Genomic DNA, 19594 nt, shown 5'->3' with positions numbered 1-19594 from the left:
ATATCAAGGCCCTAAATCATGCTCTCTAATGCATGTAATAAAGTATAGAGAATACTGTGCCCAGACTCGCACATTACTTGACGTAAAAAAGTTACGCGTGAAGAATTATGCAATTCCAAAGTTGGAAGTCACACAATTAGGATCCTTCTATACAGAAATTCTCATCACACCTATCCTATGTATAACTTGGTTAAGTAAACAATCTTAGAATCAAGAAAAAATCAACCAAAAATGGGTAAATTTTGTTCCAACAACAATAACCATTCCTGCAAAATCCTAAAGCTAGAATACATCATGCAAAGATTCACATGATGACTCCTTCAGCATTGTTAAGGGCTTTCTTCGCAATCTTGAATTTATCTGCCAGAGACTTTTGGCTATCAATGACATACTTCCGGATAAAGAACACAATCCCATCACGAAGGGGTTCATACTCCGGCAAAACAGCAATTCGAGTAAAAATGTTCCAAACAAGCTTTTCAGGAAACTCCAAAATGGTCTCAAATAGCATCCGAAAGTGCATGATTCTTTTTGAAGTCAATTGTGAAGAATCGCTGAGATCGATAGCCTTCAATACAGCAAGTGAAAGGCTAAACGAAGCAACCATCTCTGCGACAAACTTGGATAGGTGCATTGATCTGATCAGCTGCATCTGATCAAGCTCCTTGAAATGATCCCACAGGCAATACTGCAAATAACATTATATTAGCATGGTAATGGTTTTGAAATCAGCATGATACACTGTTTTTGGAACTAAATATACTTAATAAAATTGCACTGCCATTAGGAGGTTAGTGCATGCAATTCTGTTGGGTGCAAATATCAGCTCATGTAAGTACCATGTTTCAGATGATTCTCAAGCTTGACAATTTTGGCCACTCCAATAGTAAGGGATAACAAGGACCATTGGTGTACAAGAAAGAGTAAAAACTGTCTGTGTATACAGTCTCTTCAAATTCATTGCTAAAATGAGCATACGATTCAAATAATATGTGAGTACCATGTTTCAGATGATTCTCAAGCATGATGATTTTGGCCACTCCAATAAAAAGGGAAAGGACCAATGGGTGAGAGAGAAGAGAGTTAAAACTGTGTGTGTGCATATAGTCCCATCATATTCGTTCTCCATTGAGCATATGATTTCAAATAATATTATTTTATGTACCAAGGAAATTCTTGAACCACCAGGATGTCTCAATTTAACTCACTAACTTGAGTCACAGGTCAGAAATTGACCATTCCTAAGGAAAACTTTGAACTCTAACTGCACACATCAAATGCAAGCATGAAACAGAAATCACAAGAAATATGCACTATTCATATAGTGTAAGAAACTCTTCATTTGTCTTTTCTTCCTTTCCTTCTCCCGATATGTGGCAAGATGAGGGGTGTATTTGGTATGAGGCAAAATGTTTTTCCGGAAAATAAAAAGGTTTTCTTACTTATTTTGTGGTGTTTGGTAAGTAAGCAGACAGTATTGTCCCAAGAATATTTATATATAATTTAGACAAACACTATGGTGTAGAGGTGGGGGGTTGGGGCGTGAGTGTGTTGGAGGCAGGGAGGAGACAATTAGTGTGGAATACCACCTATGAAACTTGTTTTCCCTACTCCTAGACAGGAAGTCATTTTCCTAATTTTTAAAGAGCTTGTTTTCCTAGAGAAGATGTTTTCCATAACATCTTGACCAGCCAAACATGAGCAAATTGAAAAATGTTTTCCAGCCATACTGAACACACCAAGATGTAAGTTTTCCCTTTCTAGAAATCACAGAATGTAATAAATGAACTTTTTGTCCCCAGCTTTACCGGGTGCAAAAGACCGTGTAACACAACTTCCCAAGATACATTTGATGATTTGAGCATTAGGCATACCTGCAGGGTGAACTTATTGTTTTTATCATGGCTGCATAACTTGGAAGCTAGAGCACAATAGTATTTGTTGAAAGCTTTCTCCTGTAAACAGCATTCTACCAAAACCCTCATGATTTCCCTATCCTGCATGTATAAATATTAAAGAATAAAGAATTTGCACACTTGAAGCACAACAATAAATAACAGGGAAGCCAACCAACGGATGCCAACCTGCTTCCCTTTCAAATCCAATCTTAGAAGTTTCTCAAATGCATCAATATAGTCCTCTCCGCTCATTATTACGCAGAAAATTGCCCTTCTTGCATCAGTATTCATCCTCTGAGCAGCGGCAAGCTGGAGCATCTTTTGAGCCTCGGTGACCTCCAAGTCAATTGTGCTGGCAACGTCTTGAACATCAGTTGTGGATTCAATATTCCCAGCCATCCACCACTGGCCTCTCTTGTCAGGATCAAGCAGCTTACTCCAATTTAATCCTCGAATCAATATATCAACTACTCTGAGCTGCAAGTAAGATTAACAGAAGCACAAAACAAGGAGAGATTAACATGTTAAGGATGACAGAAATGATGAGACAATCTAGAGTGTGATGAACTAAGGAATTCCGAATTCATGGACTTTGACAGTTAATTACCATCATGCATCACTTTTATCTATCGAAATAACAAAAGAATAATAGTGAAACTTACAAACAGAATATATTTGGCCCTCTACATTTATCTTCTGCAGAACTATTGAATCTTGCGAAAATAGTGTTCTACTATTGTATTATTAGATCAACGAATATATATATTTATTAGTTTATCTAGTGTGAACGCCAGCACATTTTCACTAGATTTAAAAGGCCATCTTCAACACAATCCAATCATGCACCACATTTTGCATTGAAGTGCAATAAAGATAAGACATAATATGGATCGAATATCTTGTTAAGAATCTTGGGTAAACATCAGTCCAGGAGCATTTACAAATTTCTTCTGCAAATCCAAAATACCACATGGATTTAATTAACCTAGAGGATACAGTAGGTAAAACATGAGCTCTTTTAGTCCTCAACCGGGACAACTAAATTTATAGTTCCGAAAAGAAAGACACTACAAGGAGGTGGGGGGTCGGGTGGGGCAAGGGAGAATTGGAAACAAAAAAGTAAATCGGTTGAACCCTTTAAATACTGGCTCAGAAAGAAGAAAGAAAGGGAAGCTTTCCATTAACCATACCTTCGGTGAATGATTGTCCCTACTCCCTAACAAATGAAGGGATAAAGATACTTTTTTCCTCAATAAATAAAGACACTCTTCACCCAAAGGAATCAGCTTCTCTCTGGTTTGAAGCAATAAAGGCATTTGTGACCATAAACCACAAGTGATAAATTGGCAATTGGAGACTGGATCAAGTTAGAGAGTAGTTATCGAGAATTTGTAGGAGAAAACTAGAAAGCCCCTAGACCTAAATCAATCTGAGGGGCCAACCTTTCTCTAATATCTCATACAAGCAATATCAGAGACCATTACACCCATATTAATAAGAAGAGGAGTAGAACATTCTGTGCTTGCTTAATTCACACGAATTTGCCAGCAATCTTAAAGTATTGTATATGACTGTTCCTTTTTTTATTTAATCTTCATATTCAAACTCAATGGCAATTGAAGGAGAGTGTTGTGTGACTGGTTAAACCCTATCTTAATTATTTCCTGTAAAACGCTAGAATGTCTATGTTATAAGATAGATAAAATGCTACATACAAAGGGCACCCAGATCAAATGATTAAAATGTGCCAATAGATAATTATGTGACCAAAACAGCTGAGTCCAACAAGCACCTTTTGTAGCCATTTCTTTATTCGGGTAAGCTGCAAGGTGTTCTCCTTGGTCCTTGTTTTATTGTTTTTGATATCACATATCATCTCAAGCATGAATTCCATCTGCCACAAAACCAGTACGCGAAAATACAGATTAACGCGATTCCAGAAGCTTATGAGGTTAGCAGAGGCAGAATAAGTAGCAATCTGCGTAAGAAGGCATTAGCATACCCTTTTCCCGATAGTGTTTGATTGCCCTTCTCCAGATGAGGTTTTCAATTCATTCACCCTATTCTGAACGCTAGCTATAAAGTTCTTCATGCCAACGGGATCATCACCTCTCAGTTTCATCCCACAAGCTGTTCAGTAGAAGCACGTAAGAATAATCATTTAATATTCCGACTAATCAGAATTGGCAAAGTATCAGTTGCCAAAATAATATATTGTGTTTTGTAACATTGATACAAGAACCAATTAATTCTAAAAAAAATTAATAAACACATTTCCATCACAATGTGAGTAATTCCACAGTTTTTATAATGTCTCTTTTTTTTTATAATGGTAACAGTTAACTATATATCCACAGGTATACTACATCAAAAAGAATGTAGTTCCCCTTTCAAAATGTTACACCTTACAGCTTGAATCTCCTATCTATATTCTTCCTTACAAGTAATCTAAAACATCAAAAATATCTTCAGTTTGACCTAAAACTTCCTAATCATATCTTCCTATCGTTATAATTGATTTTCAAATGCTTATATTGCACAACATCAAGGTAGGATTTAGATAACTCAAGCTTTTAGATACCACTGTGCTATAAAATTTTCAGTTACACCACATAGAGGTATCAAGCGAACCCAAACCCCAAATAAAGATTGTCTTATCTTTTTTCTTTTAGCATAAAAGATAACCAAAATATTAGTTCAAAATGTTGAATTTTTTAACACAAGTGCAGCATATTGCCACATTTGGAGCATACGAAAGTTAGCAAAAGAGAAGTTCCTTTTTTAAATTAGTAATTAATTGCTTGATTTAAGCATGCTTTTTTTTTTGATACGGTATGGTTACAAGGGATGAAAGTGAATAAATTGAGGTTTTCAATTAACAGCACCTAGCAACTCATGAATAATTTGCTGAAATTTCTCTGGGATAAGGAAGAGACATGGGGCAGAAGTAAAGAAGGAGAAAATACTTGGATGACAGATCATTTCAACAAAGAAAGACAAAGCCTTTTTTTGACAATAAAGAAAAACAAAGCCTTAAGGTAAGTTTATTACCTTGTAGGACTGTCAATATGGTAGAAACATCCACTTCTGTCAGTCTCTTGCTCAACGTCACCAGGAAATCATATATCAAGTCACTAAGAAGCATAAGAAATGTACTTGAATTAATGAGGGTTCAAATATATGAAATTAACTACAGATTAGTGTTCTTGCTTCTACAGGGATTCAGAACATGATTAAAATATAAAGAGGACAGAAGTTACCATAATTTGCTGCAGCTACTGTTACTCCTTTGAGAGCTAAGTAAGAGGGTATTCTCCTTTTTGTTACTTTTAAAGATTATTATGGTAGCACATACAAGGCATGCAAGCGAAAGAGGAGAGGAGGAGAAAAGATTGTCAATGTTGCCTCTTATCCACCATTTGTTCTCCTTTTTTTTTTTCCGGGGAAGGGTTAGAGGGAGATGAGAGTAAGACTTTTGCTTTGCAGGTGGAAAGTTGCAAGTATTACAACCATCTTTCTCCACACCGCTCTTTTCAGGAAGCAATTACGGAGGACTTGTCCAGATTAGTGAACTATAAGCTAAGTAATTCTGATGTTACAATTTAGACCAGAAGTTTTGAAAGCAAGCAAAATTAGGTCACTCTTTGGTAGTCACAACTTGGTGTATCTTTTTTTTGATTAAGCACCGGGTGTCCGAGTCTCTTTGAGCCCCGACTAATCCCGGGGGTGCACAGGCCCTCAGCAAGGAGTTTCCCGCAAGTGCACCACGGATAATTCAGGGTTTTACCCCAGTCCGATGGCCCTCAGAAATTGTTTGCACCCAGTGGGTTTCGAACTTGAGACCTTGAAAGGGAGCAAACCCCAAGGCTCAAGCCAATTACCACCAGGCCAACCCCCGAGGGTTTCACAACTTGGTGTATCTGCTTGAACGAAACACTACCTAATAGAGGATTGACATATCCTACAACCCCCCACCCCTAGCCCAACTTTCTTTTTGTGATAAAGAACATTATCCTACGACATCTTGTATGTGCAATTTAACTTTCTTTGGACAGTCCAAAGGCAACGGACTCTTTAGAATTCAAGAAGTCATTGATTATTGACCTACAGGGTAGATCCAGTGCACTATGCCTTCTAGGTTTATGCTTCTATTTTATTGCAGCAAGCTAGAAGATAGGACTTCTTCTTCAAAACATAATATTCCTTCCCTTTTTTTGTAATAATCGAGAAATCTGGTGGTTCAGTAATGCACGGTTCACAACTCGGTGGATAATTAGCCAACCCTCTACCCTTCTCCACTTAATTACAAAGCTTTTACTTGAGGTTTGAACCCGTGAAGTACGCATTGCGCTCTTATCACTAGACCAAAACCCATGAGCAATATTCATTCCTTCTTTACAAATGACAACTCTTCTTCTATCATAAAATCATCATACAGATTCTTGTTTAATCCAATATGCATCGCAGATCTTTTACAGCAAATTATGGTAAGACCTGAATTATAGGAATCCGACGGTATGTTCCTCCAAATCCGGAATAAGGTAAATTCATGAATGCCAAAAAAATGGCTTAATTTGTGTTAACATGGGGTGTCAGATTATTAATAAATATCGGGAGACCATCTTTAATCCAAATATTAACTTTGTTTCCAGAGGTTTGCTTAGGCAAGAACATCCGAGAAGTCTATATCTATTTGTTCCCACAAGAATGAGCAAATTTCCTACTCATTTCCTCATATAGCCAGCAATTTTACAAGTACAACAAGCATATAGAAGGAAAGCACCATAGAAGAATAAAAGAAACAAAGGAGATATGCAGGCATATGTACTATGCCAAGGTTGTCCACCTAACAATTAAGTCAGAGACTGTCAATTCAAATTTAGTGGTTACCTTGAGGAAACTCCAAAATTGTACAAGTACGAGAGCAGAAGCGTCAAGTTCCTCACAGAGAGGTTATCTTCATTCAGATACTCATCCTAATAAAACATACAACAAGTTACTTACGTTGTAAATTCATTTCATTTTAACATTATATGTATGAGATGGGCCCACTGCATATCACAGAAACATTTTCTTTTAGGGAGAAAATATAACATAACATATTGCATCGACTACAAGAAGATTAATTGCTCCCTCCATTAAATTCCTTCTCTTTTTTCTTTTTTTGAAGATAAGTGCTTGATCCATAAAACTACCACTTGTAAATGTGTCAATACCTCAAAACATATAGCCAGAGATGCCAAAAGTTTTGCGCCAAAGTCCATCCCAACCAAACATGCCATACCAGCAACAAAAGCAGCAAAAACTGCTGCATACCTTTTATATAGGAAGTAAAAGAAATATGTGTGAGTACAAAATTACACATTAGATAGAAACTTGAGGTATATGAGCTATGACAGAAACATGTCGGCACTACGAGGATAGTCAGTTAACACTAACAACTAGCTAGTTAGTAATTGCCAATTTTCAAGTGTTAGAGAAGGAAATAAAATGGCGGGTGACAAAACCCAAAGAGGGTGCATACTCTGATATGCCATCCACTTATGATGTTTACTAAACTACGAGCCATCACATAAACAAATAAATATTACCCAGCATGATGATACAAACAATAAGGCATTGACTCAAAGGAGTACTAGAAAAGGTGCTAATGGCCGTGGGACTTCTGCAGAAGCTAACAAGCTGAAATAAATAAGATTAAAACCCATACATAGATCAGCAGAAAAAATGCTTTGTGCCACCAAACATCAGAAAGAGTATTCTCTAATTTGCAGACTTAAGGTCCATCTTCAATCAAATTCTTTGAGAAATAAATTTTGATCAGCACTATTGTCAAAGCTTCTGTGAAACTCTTGTTAGGAAACAAGCATCTCGAAGCAGTGTTAGACGAAAAATAAAACAAGAAAATTAAGCTAATACTGCTTCCAGATTCAAAATTTACTGTTGTCTCTAGAAAATTATTCAGAAATAAGCTTTCTCTAGAAAATCAGACTGGATAAGTGGTCTTCTGATGAAGGGCGAGGTAATTCTTACTGTTCATTGCCACGAGGACCTCTAGAACATGATGCCAAAACCTCTTCACTGATAATCTGAGAACCAAAAGTGCGACCAACAGTCTGCCAAGGGGAAACACTAATTTTAGGTGCTAATTCAAGTAAGTCATTTACTAATCACGACAATAGAACAAGAAAATAATTATTTGTAAGATAAAGTCTCACTGGTCAGAGTATTTTTAACAAGAAAAGATATGCTATGGTGATCAAGAAACAAGCATATCATTAAACCTCAATATGACAATACAAGACAAGTATCGCTGAGAAGCTTGTAAAAGTATTTAAGGATACATGAATATAACGGCCATAAGTTAAAACAGTGAAAAAGACAGCAAGCGATGTCGATGATCCTGGTATTCTCTCAATGCTAAATCACATAAATTAACATTCCTAAGATCTAACTCTCAAATTGCTAAATGCGCTTAGACAAGTCACTAACAATTTTATCAGACGTACTGAGTCCATAAAGTAGTAGGGAGTAAAAAAATAAGAATCATAATCTGAAACCTCAAGACATACACTAACAAATGGTATTTCACTATAAATTATTAAGTTGTATCTTAGAAACAGATAAAAGAAACATTACTATGGACGGTGCATTAGGTGATAGAATTTTCAGATAAGAAATCAGTCAGAATATTGGATGAGAACCAGTAGCATACCTGGTAGATCGTGGAAATTTCACTTGTGATCGATTCCACATTAGCCTCGGACATCCTATTCAGAAGACCTGAAAGAAATTGATTCTTTTAAAGGTCTTCAGGTGCAAAAAACATAGAGCATTTTGCAAAAAAGTTTCGAAGTCCAGCAAAACGAATGCAAGTGTCCCAAACTTCATACCTCTAAGTCGTCGACGAATTTGAGCATACTCTTCTGATTCACTTCCCAGGTGTGACCTCAGGCCAGGAGCAACATATTTTGCATTTCCTTTGGCAGCAGATCCAGCAGACAAAGCTTCTCCAGCTGTTGTCTTCGCATCGGTACAATATAGAGTGTTCTCAGCTTTCTGCTCTTCCTCTTGCTCTTGATCTTCTCCTTGCACTTCTTTATCATATCTTTTCTCTTTAGATCTTTTCTTTGAGGAGCTCTTGTCACTCTTTGGAGGCGCTTCTCCAGCAAGTTCTTTATTTTCAGCCTCAAAAGAACCCAGAAGTGAAGGAATTCCCTCAAATAACATATTCATATCATCATCATCCCCAAGTAATTTCCCTCCCTTCACCTTGAGCTTCTTCGCAAGCTTCCTTTCCAAAGCCAGATCCTCATCTGCTGAGATATCCTGTCCACGCATTTCAGTTGCAAGAAGCTCTTCAAACTTTGTCTTCTTTCTTTTCATCTTTTTTGACTCTTTTTTCTTGGTCTGTAAATCTGTGTTGTCATGATCGACATAGCTAACACATGAAGGATCAGACTTCCCATCCTCAGAAATCAGTTTACCATCCAAAACTTCATCCACTGCCTTCTTTTTCAGTTTCTTGCGTGAAGTGCCAGTATCAGTACCCTCCTGAGATTCATTCAATTGACTGTTATAGTCAACTACAGAAGGAATTCCTTCAAGTAACATATCAAAATCATCATCTCCTCGCAATTTCTCATTCTTCACCTTGAGTTTCTTAGCAAGCTTCCTCTCCAATCTCAAATCTACGTCCGCAGAGATAGCTTCTCCCTCTTTTTCCATTTCAAGATAATCCATAAACATTGTATTTGAACTTTTATTTGAGGCATCCTTCCTTTTCAAACTCCTCTTTTCCACCTTAGAAGATTCCAACCGTGGAGACGCTTGCAAGTCATTCTTAACTTCAACACTGAGTTCTACTGGGGCCATCGAATTTTTATTTCGGGCATCTGTCCTTTTCAAACTCCTATTGCCCACCTTAGAAGCATCCACGCGTGGAAAAGTGTCCAAGTCTTTCTTTGAATTTAAGGAGCGAGGATGTTCATGTCTTTGGACCTGGCTATCCTTCCGTGACTGGACTGCGTGTGTTGGTTTTGAATTTGGCAATGCTCTCCGCACTTTTTGTGTTTGCTACAACCAAAAACAGAGCCAGTGTAAGGAAAGAAAACCTGTCAAGTTGAATTTCTGTGCTTTATCTTGAATAGTAATAGTTAGACCTTATGCCAAAAGCAAAAGTATCTGCTTAAACAAATATTATTAATCTGCCTTGGTAATTAGCCTTATCAAATGCTGTTGGTTGGTTGTAACATCCTCATTGATTAGAACCCCTCCCCCAAAAGAAACGGTGTTTATGCCTCTAACATCTATCACATCCTCATAAATCGTTTGAATCAAAATTGGGTGGAAACAAAGGCCCTTTTTCTTTATAACCGTGGTGTTAGCGCCAGTTTATGTGCACCTCGACTAATTCCACGGGGTACCTGCTAGTGCTACCTTTCTTCCGGAAACTTACGAGATGCTATTTTTCCGGGGAGTCCAACTCTTCAATCGAAAAAAAGATGGTCGTGTGTGAGTCGGCTGGGAAAACACAAGCTTAACATTTCTTTCTTTATCTTTTTCATATCTGAATATCTTTGATCTCTTTCTTAAAAAAGAAATTGCGTAAATTCAGCGTTGTTATCTCCCACGCTCCCACCAGCAGGTACCGGTAATTCTGTCCACCTAGGCTTGGACAGATGAAAAGATATCACCTAGTGTTTTATATTCTCTGGGAATTAAAACCGGAGACCTCATGGTTCTCGAGCCAATTCGTTGACCACTAGGCCATACCCTTGCCCTTATTATATGATTCATTTAAAAATAACAGTGATGACTGGCCAAGTTGGCTGCACCTCAACTAATCCACCGTGCTGTCTGTTACAGTCCACAGCACAGGTGTTCAGTAATTCTGCCCGCCAAAGCTAAAGCAGCTAAGCTCACACTGATGTTGTTGTTGGGATATTTAACTTGACATTTCTACATTGCTACTCCTATGACTCTAAACATAAGCTCTTACTATATACTACCAGACAAAAAAGCAAAACAACATGCAGAATTTTAATTATTATTTATTTTGATGCAATTTATGCTAGATTCTAAATAATAACATGGCACCTCTACATTGCTACTCCTACGACTCAAAACAGAAGCTCTTACTATATATTACTACCAGACACAATTTTATTATTTTGATGCAATATATGCTAGATTCTAAATAGAGATATAATTATAAATTCAGAGAGAAAGAAAAGAGTGAAAGAATTACTTGATGTTGGATCCATGAATTAAATTTCTCCTGCTTTTTAGCAGTGCGAGCTTCTTTTCTACTTTCTTTACGAGACTTTCTCTTCTCTGTATCACAACAACAACAAAAGAAAACAGACCCATTGGAAAAAAAGTACAAACTTTACAAGGAAAAGCTGAAAACATAGACAAATATTTAACACTAAACAAAAAAAGAGAGTTACCCATCATTGTATTCGGGTTCTAACTAGCAAGAAAAGAAGTGTATAGAGAGAAAGATAAGTAGGGTTAGCAAACGGAGAGGTGAAGAAGCAGCAAAAGCGGCGTCGGAGTTACGTTGCAAGCTTGAGCAAATACGGTAGATTTTGAGGTACACAGTTACACAGAAAAATTATAAATTAGGGTAGATAAAGTTGTCTTTTCCATCTTAATTCGGAAAAGGGCCAAAATTACCCCAATTTTAGAAAATAGTTTATCTATGCCCTTAGTTATACGTTAAGTCAATTATATCCTTACCGTTATACTACGGGATTAATTATACCCTTTATGTCAAATGGCTGCCACGTGACATCATCTAAACCTTTAAAATTATTTTCCCCTCAAATAATTTTTTACCCATTAAAATAACCCAAATTTATTTTATTCAGCCAAACTAATACAGACCGAACCCATTTACCCTAAAAACCATTTAGCCCCCCCCCCCCCTCAAAACTCCCACACACTCTCTCAATGCAAAGATATAACTCCATAAGGATGCAAATAGAAAGAACAGAAATCAACGTGCAAATTAACATTCCATGGAACTACTTCAATTATCTTGACTCTCAAAACCTAGTCCAAAGTTAAAAAATGATCTCTAAAAGAAAGACGGCACAACCTCGAAGAACCCTGCGAAAGCTAATCACACTCATTCTAATGAAGATGTCATTTAATTGAAATTCCTCGTTTGCTTTTCATTCTTTTCTTGTTCCCCTATGTCGACCATGGTAAAAAAGGACAAGAGTTCCATCAATCTATGTCCCTCCATAATCTGCTAGGAGTAAGTCTCCCCAGAATTACTTGAAAAAAGATATCCTAACAACACGCCTACTAGCCCAGGACATCAAATATTGGGTCTGTATTAGTTTGGCTAAAAAAATAAAAATAAAAAAATCGGATCGGGTTGGGTTATTTTAGTGGATAAAATATTATTTGAGGGGAAAATAATTTTGAAGGTCTGGGATGATGCCACGTGGCAGCCGTTTGACAAAAGGGTATAATTGACCCCATAGTATAACGATAAGGGTATAATTGACCCTAAAATAAAACGAAGAGTATGGATGAACAATTTTCCAAAGTTCAGGGATAATTTTGGCCCTTTTCCGATCTTAATTTTGTGGTTGAAAGCCACATTGAAAATACCGAATTACCCTTTGTAGAGTAGACAATTCGTTATTTTGTTTGGGTTCCGTTAGCAAAAAGACTAAAAACATACAAATTGCTTAATCGAAAGTTAAATGTGTTTAGTTAAATATCACATGGACTAAAATAGAATAATCCAATATCACAAGGACTAAAAAAGTTATTTTCCCATTATATAAAGTGACTTTATATAAATCACTAGTTATGTGAGGCTCGTGCTAAGCCCGGGCCTAAATTCAAGATATAAAAGTAGATATTTTAATTAAAGAAATATAATTTGTGTTAGTACAAATGTACAACAACAACCATATACCCATTGTAGTCCCACAAGTGGGTAATTACGTTAGTAATGATTAAATTTCATATAAGTATATTTTTAATATATGAAAGCAAAACTTTCATTTCACTCCTTTAATATTTCAATTTCCATTTTGATGAAATTATTTACTTCAAATCAAATGCGGAGCCAGAATTTGACATTTATAAGTTATGTATCCTAATTTTCTAAAGTTATTTAGTTCTAAATAAATAATCTATACATTGTTAATGAACTTTTGAGATAAATACATAATTTAACTTGTGCAGCGGATGAAACTGTTCCTCCCTTACTTAGGGATTAGGGGTTTGAACATGGATATGGAAAAAATCTTTGGAGGGAGCGCTTCCCCTGAATGGGCGCGATACAGTGCGAATTATCTGGATTAATTGGGCTCAAATGTGGATATCGAGCACCAAACAGAAAACCAAAGAACGTGAAAATGAGATAGGAGGTTCGATAGCTTTTGAAAAGTAGACCTTAAAAACAAAAACAAAAAACAAAAAATTGACTTAAATAAATAAGATTAGAACCTAACAGTAATTAATTAAAAAGTTAAAAAAATTGAAAATTCTTATGAGGACTACAAAAGTCCCTAAGTTTGCTCTTATATATAGTAATAATATTTCTAACTTCCTCCATTTCGTTAGTCTCATCCAATTAAAAGGGCACCCTAGTGCACGAAATTTTTTATGTCACGGAGAAGGACCGCACTCCAAGGAATGTGCGGAAAATGACTGCACTCCAACAGGCATGATGTAGACAACAACCTACCGTGATGCAAGTATTAATAACTGATTTCACGGTTCAAACTAGTGACCTATAGATCACACTGTAGATAACAATTTATTGTTACTTCAAAGCTCTGTTTCATAGGTCTCACTCAAATTCCCCGAGAGAAATAACATATTATCCTATTAGTTGTTATATCTTGATTTACTGATATAGTTTTTTATTGTGACCTGTAATATCACCTGTTGCTAAATCAAACGTTTAACATTTCTATATTATAACTACCTAAGTATTGACTAGTTATTCTCTTATTTTCTGTTGGCTGAAGTTGTGTGTAGGTAAAATTTCTCGAAAGACCTTTATCAAGTACTAACTTATTAGCTACCAATCAATATGTAATGAAGCTCTCTTTGCTTTTTTTATTGATATGTAAAATAATAAAATTAAAAAATCATGTATTTACTATTTACTGAATAAAACTTTTTTGTTAACAAAAAGAATCATTTCTATTTGTATTTTCCCATTACCTATTTGCAGAAGATATACAATTTAAAAACAATTTGACATATCCAAAATGCCCTCTATCATGCCATCCACCTCGGACCTAGTATATAGTAAAATTAGATAAAATTTTATTATCTATTTGCAAGGCTTAAAAATAAAAATAAATGAAATTTTTCATAAAACATATTTATAATTGTTTGTTTATTTCAATAACAACTAATGACTTGTTTGATCAAGTTTTTAGAAAATAAAAAATCTTCCGAAAAAGATATTTAAAAATTAAAGGTGTTTGACCAAAAACAGAAATGTTTTAACATATCAACAAGAATAAGTTTTCATTATTAAGAAGAAACTACAGGTCCCGAAACAAAAAGATGATCCTATATAGACAAAAATATGTACTACTAGTGTCAAAACGTTTATATTCACTAAACCATTTCTCATCTGTCTACCCCATGTAACTCTCAAATATAATTACTACTATTCCTCTACTCATTTTAAGATGATCCTCTATCGACAAAAATTATTATTATTATCAAAAATTTATATTTACTAAACCATTTCTCGTCTGTCTCGATTCACGAATATACTCCATGTGACTCTCAAATATAATTACTACTATACTATTCCTCTACTCATCTTCTTTATTTCGTCTAATTATATTTATATCGAATGGGAATTTTAATACATGTCTTTATATTATGTTTCAAACTTTAACTAAAAAGAAATTAGCTGAGCACAATATATTTTAATTCAACTCAACCTGCTTATAAGCTTTTTATATACATATTACCCAAGGCTATAAACAAAAGCATCATTTACTTTCGGCTCCGTCTTGATACCAAGTTAGCCTTATATCAATTAATTTTCATTGCTGAAATGAGGAAACAGCTAATATAAGAAGATGACTGCACATTCACTTACTACAACACAACACATTCAGCAACACATAGTTCTTGCTGTGCTTCCTCTTCAAGAGGACATAGAGCCCGTTTGGATTGGCTTATAAGTTGCTTAGAAGCTGTTTTCAACTTTTTTGAGTGTTTGACTGGCCAGCTTAAAGTCATTTTGTGCTTAAAATAAGCTCAAAAAAATAATTGGGCCCATTTGACTTAGCTTATCTAAAGCAGCTTATAAGCTGAAAACAGCTTATAAGCCAAAAAAAATAAATTAGACTAACCCAACTTATTTTTTTTAGCTTATAAGCTGCAAACAGCTTATAGGCATAAACCCATCCAAACAGGCTCATAGAGAACTGAATCCACTATGTTGCTCATTGCTTGCAGTCCTGACAACGCAAGGTTAGAAATCGTATAACGGAAGATGTTCTGGATACACAGGCCACACACATTATACTCGAGCTATCGACTAGTGTATATTCATCAGACGAAAAGTAGGGCTAGATAACACAAAAACGACACATGCATATCATATTGTACAACAAAGAACATTAAAAAGACAACATACAACAGATCTATTGTTTCCTCTACCTGAGAGGAGAGGGCAAACCAACATGGATCAAAGAGATCTATTACAAGAAGCCAACTTTAGATCGCAAAGGCAAGTACTATAGTTTGTGCTGGTTACATGCTTATTTTTACTTCATACATATTTGTGCATCTCCCATAGCTCCATAGAGCAACTAGAACTTTAAGGAGGCATAGGATCTCCCAAGCTAGTTTGAAAGTTAGTTGTCAGGCTCCATATGATTCAAGTGGAAGGCACCGTCATTATTGTGGTGCACTTGAACTTTGAACTTTTCCTCCTTTCCTCCCCTGCTTGTTTTGATGAGCATATGAAGCTTTGCAGAATCATCAGCAACCTGCTTAAAAGCAAATCCAATCGTTACTTTATTACTATAAGGTACACAACAATGATATGGAGGTCTAACCAACCCCCCCACCCCCCCACCCCCTTTCCGAACTATTATTTCCTAGAATATCTAGGAGGGGGAAACAGAGGAACTTCGTAGTGTAAATTCATTTCTGGTCAGCTTTTTATGACAAAGTTTCATCAATATTTGGGGCACGGAGGTGGTCCTCCGCTGAGAGACTCGAGTGTGAACATTCTGTGCGATAAGCATATTCCAATTTTTATTAAATATTCTTATCACATTATTCAAACAAGTTACTATTTAGTTCTCTTCCCCCTTTTGACTTTCTCATCCCTTTTCACAATTAGTGCTTTAACACCACCTGGCTTTCTTCCTGTGACAGACATCATCTTTCACGCCTTTAGCTTGACTTTCTGAGAAGGTCTTGAGTAGCTAAGTTTCCAAAAGTGAACACCCCCGTCCTTTATAGTATAGTCATAAAGGGCTTCTCAAAAAAGCAAAAAAGAAGACATTCGAAAGGCTCCACTATGGTTGACCATAATTACAATTGCAGCTCTAGAATTATCACATAGCAACACCTTTGCGTCTTGATCATTCTTTATAATCCTCAAGAAAAGCCTTCCACACAGAAAATATAGCTGCCTTTAAGATATCATATGCAAGTTACCCGCCTAACAACTCGATGGCTGGCAGTAAGGAAAACAAGCATGAAACAAGGGCGTACCTCAGCATTAGCATGAACAATCTCTTTGAGTTCATATGGAAGTAGTGAATTGGATCTCTGCTGAATGGTCTTAATTGCATGCGCTGCAGCTTCGTGAACAACCGGATCATCCACAGGTACTGACTTCAATCCAGCGGTTTGCTCTTCTAAATAAGATTAAAAAAAAAAAAAAACTGATCAATCCCAAGATTTCTAAGAGAAACAAGTTTCTAGATGGTGCCAAGAACCCCACCCCCCCCCCCCCCCCCCCAAAAAAAAAAAACCACACAGACACACGCATCAGATATATACGTATCGGGTGCTAATCTGATGCAGTAATTTGGAGAAAACATTATCCACTAGAAGAACTGGGCAAAACTTCTTGCGATTCACCTATGATATGCTGCACAATTTTTTCCTTCAATGAAGACGACAAAGAATACCAGAAACAGGAGGTCATATTAACAGATGATTTAACCCAAGTCACAGGCACATAAAGCAGAGACCTGAAGCAGAGAAATAACCTACGTAATTACAACTTCGGCACAAACCATCTGACCTGTTTCTCAAAAGAAAACTGCTCATTACAAGTGGAAGCCACAAATTGAGTTGATTGATGCAAACTCCAAGCGCTATTGATTCTATTGAAAGAACATGTCAGGAATTAACATCAATAAGACAGTTACCTTGCTTAACTCCTAGATCTGAAGCAGTAAAGGTAGGACCATCTTCAACATGCTTGAACTCTTGAAGTTCCTTAAAATTCAGCCATGGTTTGACCCAGACCTTAGCCTCATAGAGTTTCTTTTTTCCAGCATCTATGACCTCAAGAGTCAGATGGTGCAGTGTGCCAGCAACAACTTGCTCTTGCGCCTTCACTACTCTGGCCAATTCAATCATTGCATTCTGGAAAAAATTAAAGACATTGAAATCTAAGAATATTATCATGCCTTAAAAGGACTATTATGATGCGCCTTCTATGAACATAAAAGGCACAAACAAAATGATTGTACCAAAGTAAAGTCTGCTATCAGAAAGTGTTAAAAGAAGAGAAAAAAAAGGTAGCTAAAGAAACAGAAGAGAAAAGCTTCCACTATCACACGTGCATTCAACAAAAAGAAAGTAAATGGAAGGTAAACGGCCCTGGTATTAATCGTTCTTGATGAAGAGGACAATTAAGATGCCTTTCTGCTATTTTCTCCCCGATATCCATATGTATTGTTATTACAAGGAGTACAAAAAGGACTTTTCAACCTCACTCCCTTACAGACTACAATGAAACCTCCCTTGTCTTTGCTAGTACACCTCTATGGTTTCTTTATTATAATAATGCAAAATTTAGAGACTGAAGCGGATCCAGAAGTTTAAGATTTAGAATTTTAGGATAGACAGCAAAGATTTATGCATAATTACCAGACCAAGTGACGAGTATTTATATCAAATATATTTGAAAAGTAATGAACCACCTAACAATATATATATATATATATATATCGTAAGTATGACTACTACAACTGTATCGACAATTTTAATGCTTTGAACACGATCAATGGCGCATTATCAGGTACACTTTCAAATACTTCATTTTCTATATAACAAACTAACAATCATCCAAAAATTCATTTCAATTAACTTACAAGCAAATAAGAAAATCCCCAAGTCTTGTGCATATTTATTTTAATTAGTATTTAAGAGAGATCTACAAACCCATTCAAGTTAAAGAGTAATCAGAATATAGTTGTCGAGCTTGGAAACACCAAATTTAATGAGATAAACTGTAGCGAGTTTCATAATTTGCAAAAGGATTATCCAGACAGAAACAAATACCAAAAGTATATCGTTATATCAAAACAACTGTTAAGCTCCGAAAATTGCAAATCAATAACAACATTAAAAACTTCTACCAGCAAATGAGGAGAATATGCAACACTAAACGTTTGAAGTCCTATGCTTGACTTTCCAAAATGATAATTCTTATCCATTTTAGGAATCACAATACCATGTTTGACACACAAAATGAAAGAGACATCTTACATCAAAAATTCCCATTTAGATACTCCTCAATTGCGATTGTCTCTCGGCGAAACTAATGAGTTTCAACGCATCTATAATATCTTGATCTTTTCTTTGCAGAGTCATACTCCATCAAGTGCAACGAATGCACAAACTCAGAAGAATTTATGACATCTCTCAAGATGACTAAAACTCTCACCCGCAAGAACTTCATGTACATGTACATATGATGCAATAAACTTGAGCACCGTCTTAAAATAAGATCCCCACGAGTATCAACTGGCCTTTAAAGTCCAAGTTCCTCTTGAAGCATTTCATTGCACTTGTTGATTACTGTCCTTCCATTCCACATTTTTCTTAAGTTAGATTCTTCATAGTAAAAAAAAAAAAACCTTCTTTTCTGTCTATTTGTAAACCTCCCCATCATCAATCGCCCCAAAATAAAAACACTTCAAAAAAAAGAACACAGTACACTACTAATAACATAACATTAATAAAAAAAGTAAAAACACGATGAAAAATCCGGTGAAAGTACAGACCTCCTTCTTGTTGTGCTCATCGACAGCAAATTTAGCAAGGCTATGGATCTCGTCGCTATTCTGCGATGAACCATGCGAATCTCTAATCCCACCAAGTGTAGCCATCTCTTCGTGGCAAAATCCTCCCTGTTCGCTTAACCCAAACGCAGAGAACAGAAAAAGCAACGAAAGAATTAGCAGTGATGTGTTCCGAATTACTCTCATCTGTTGCAACTATTTTTTTTTTTTTGGGTCTTTCAGTTCCTTCTTATTAGCCAAAGTAAATGCCTTTTGTCCTTTTTAATTGTTTTCGTCGACGCTCGCAAATGACTTTTTGACTTTAACGAAGTGACCGACAGGCAGATGAATCGTTGCGACACGTAGTGAACGCGTGTTAGTTTATTGGGATTCGTTTTCAAGTTTCGGAGGAAAATTGAGGAAAACAAA

At 36.1% G+C, this 19594-nt stretch overlaps 2 protein-coding genes across 3 annotated transcripts; both read right to left on the bottom strand.

Moving 5' to 3' along the window:
• Window positions 1-91: 91 nt before the first annotated feature.
• Window positions 92-12145, bottom strand: LOC132632276 (uncharacterized). 2 transcript variants are annotated; one of them, XM_060348148.1, is made up of 13 exons: window positions 12004-12145; window positions 11149-11234; window positions 8792-9974; window positions 8614-8681; window positions 7932-8014; window positions 7115-7214; window positions 6789-6874; window positions 4950-5032; window positions 3901-4028; window positions 3691-3792; window positions 2085-2375; window positions 1875-1997; window positions 92-688 (listed from the first exon to the last, which is right to left on the bottom strand). In XM_060348148.1, the coding sequence occupies exons 1-13, from the start codon at window positions 12035-12037 to the stop codon at window positions 305-307; spliced, it is 2751 nt and encodes a 916-aa protein (XP_060204131.1). In that variant the 5' UTR covers window positions 12038-12145; the 3' UTR covers window positions 92-304. The 2 variants fall into 2 exon arrangements, with proteins under 2 accessions (XP_060204131.1, XP_060204132.1); XM_060348149.1 differs by lacking the exon at window positions 12004-12145 and adding an exon at window positions 11351-11536.
• A 3338-nt stretch (window positions 12146-15483) lies between these two features.
• LOC132632270 (cysteine proteinase inhibitor 6-like) lies at window positions 15484-19477 on the bottom strand. The gene is made up of 4 exons (XM_060348138.1): window positions 19169-19477; window positions 17303-17522; window positions 16638-16783; window positions 15484-15901 (listed from the first exon to the last, which is right to left on the bottom strand). The coding sequence occupies exons 1-4, from the start codon at window positions 19370-19372 to the stop codon at window positions 15767-15769; spliced, it is 705 nt and encodes a 234-aa protein (XP_060204121.1). The 5' UTR covers window positions 19373-19477; the 3' UTR covers window positions 15484-15766.
• Between the last annotated feature and the right edge of the window lie 117 nt (window positions 19478-19594).

This window comes from Lycium barbarum, chromosome 3, assembly GCF_019175385.1.
Source record: "Lycium barbarum isolate Lr01 chromosome 3, ASM1917538v2, whole genome shotgun sequence".
Classification (NCBI taxonomy): Eukaryota; Viridiplantae; Streptophyta; class Magnoliopsida; order Solanales; family Solanaceae; genus Lycium; species Lycium barbarum.
Note: the sequence above shows the minus strand (reverse complement) of the source record. Positions and strands in the feature narration are given on the sequence as shown.

Bases quoted from the DNA above. Each gene is read 5' to 3' on its own strand.
- LOC132632270 (XM_060348138.1), bottom strand. From the start codon at position 19,372: ATGAGAGTAATTCGGAACACATCACTGCTAATTCTTTCGTTGCTTTTT. The intron at 16,784-17,302 runs GTAACTGTCTTA...AATCTTATTTAG, and splicing joins AGATCTAGGAGTTAAGCAAG to AAGAGCAAACCGCTGGATTG. The intron at 15,902-16,637 runs GTACGCCCTTGT...GCTTTTAAGCAG, and splicing joins TTGTTCATGCTAATGCTGAG to GTTGCTGATGATTCTGCAAA.
- LOC132632276 (XM_060348148.1), bottom strand. From the start codon at position 12,037: ATGAGTGTGATTAGCTTTCGCAGGGTTCTTCGAG. The intron at 11,235-12,003 runs GTTGTGCCGTCT...GTTGTGATACAG, and splicing joins CTTTCGCAGGGTTCTTCGAG to AGAAGAGAAAGTCTCGTAAA. The intron at 6,875-7,114 runs GTATTGACACAT...ATGTTTTATTAG, and splicing joins CTCTGGCTATATGTTTTGAG to GATGAGTATCTGAATGAAGA.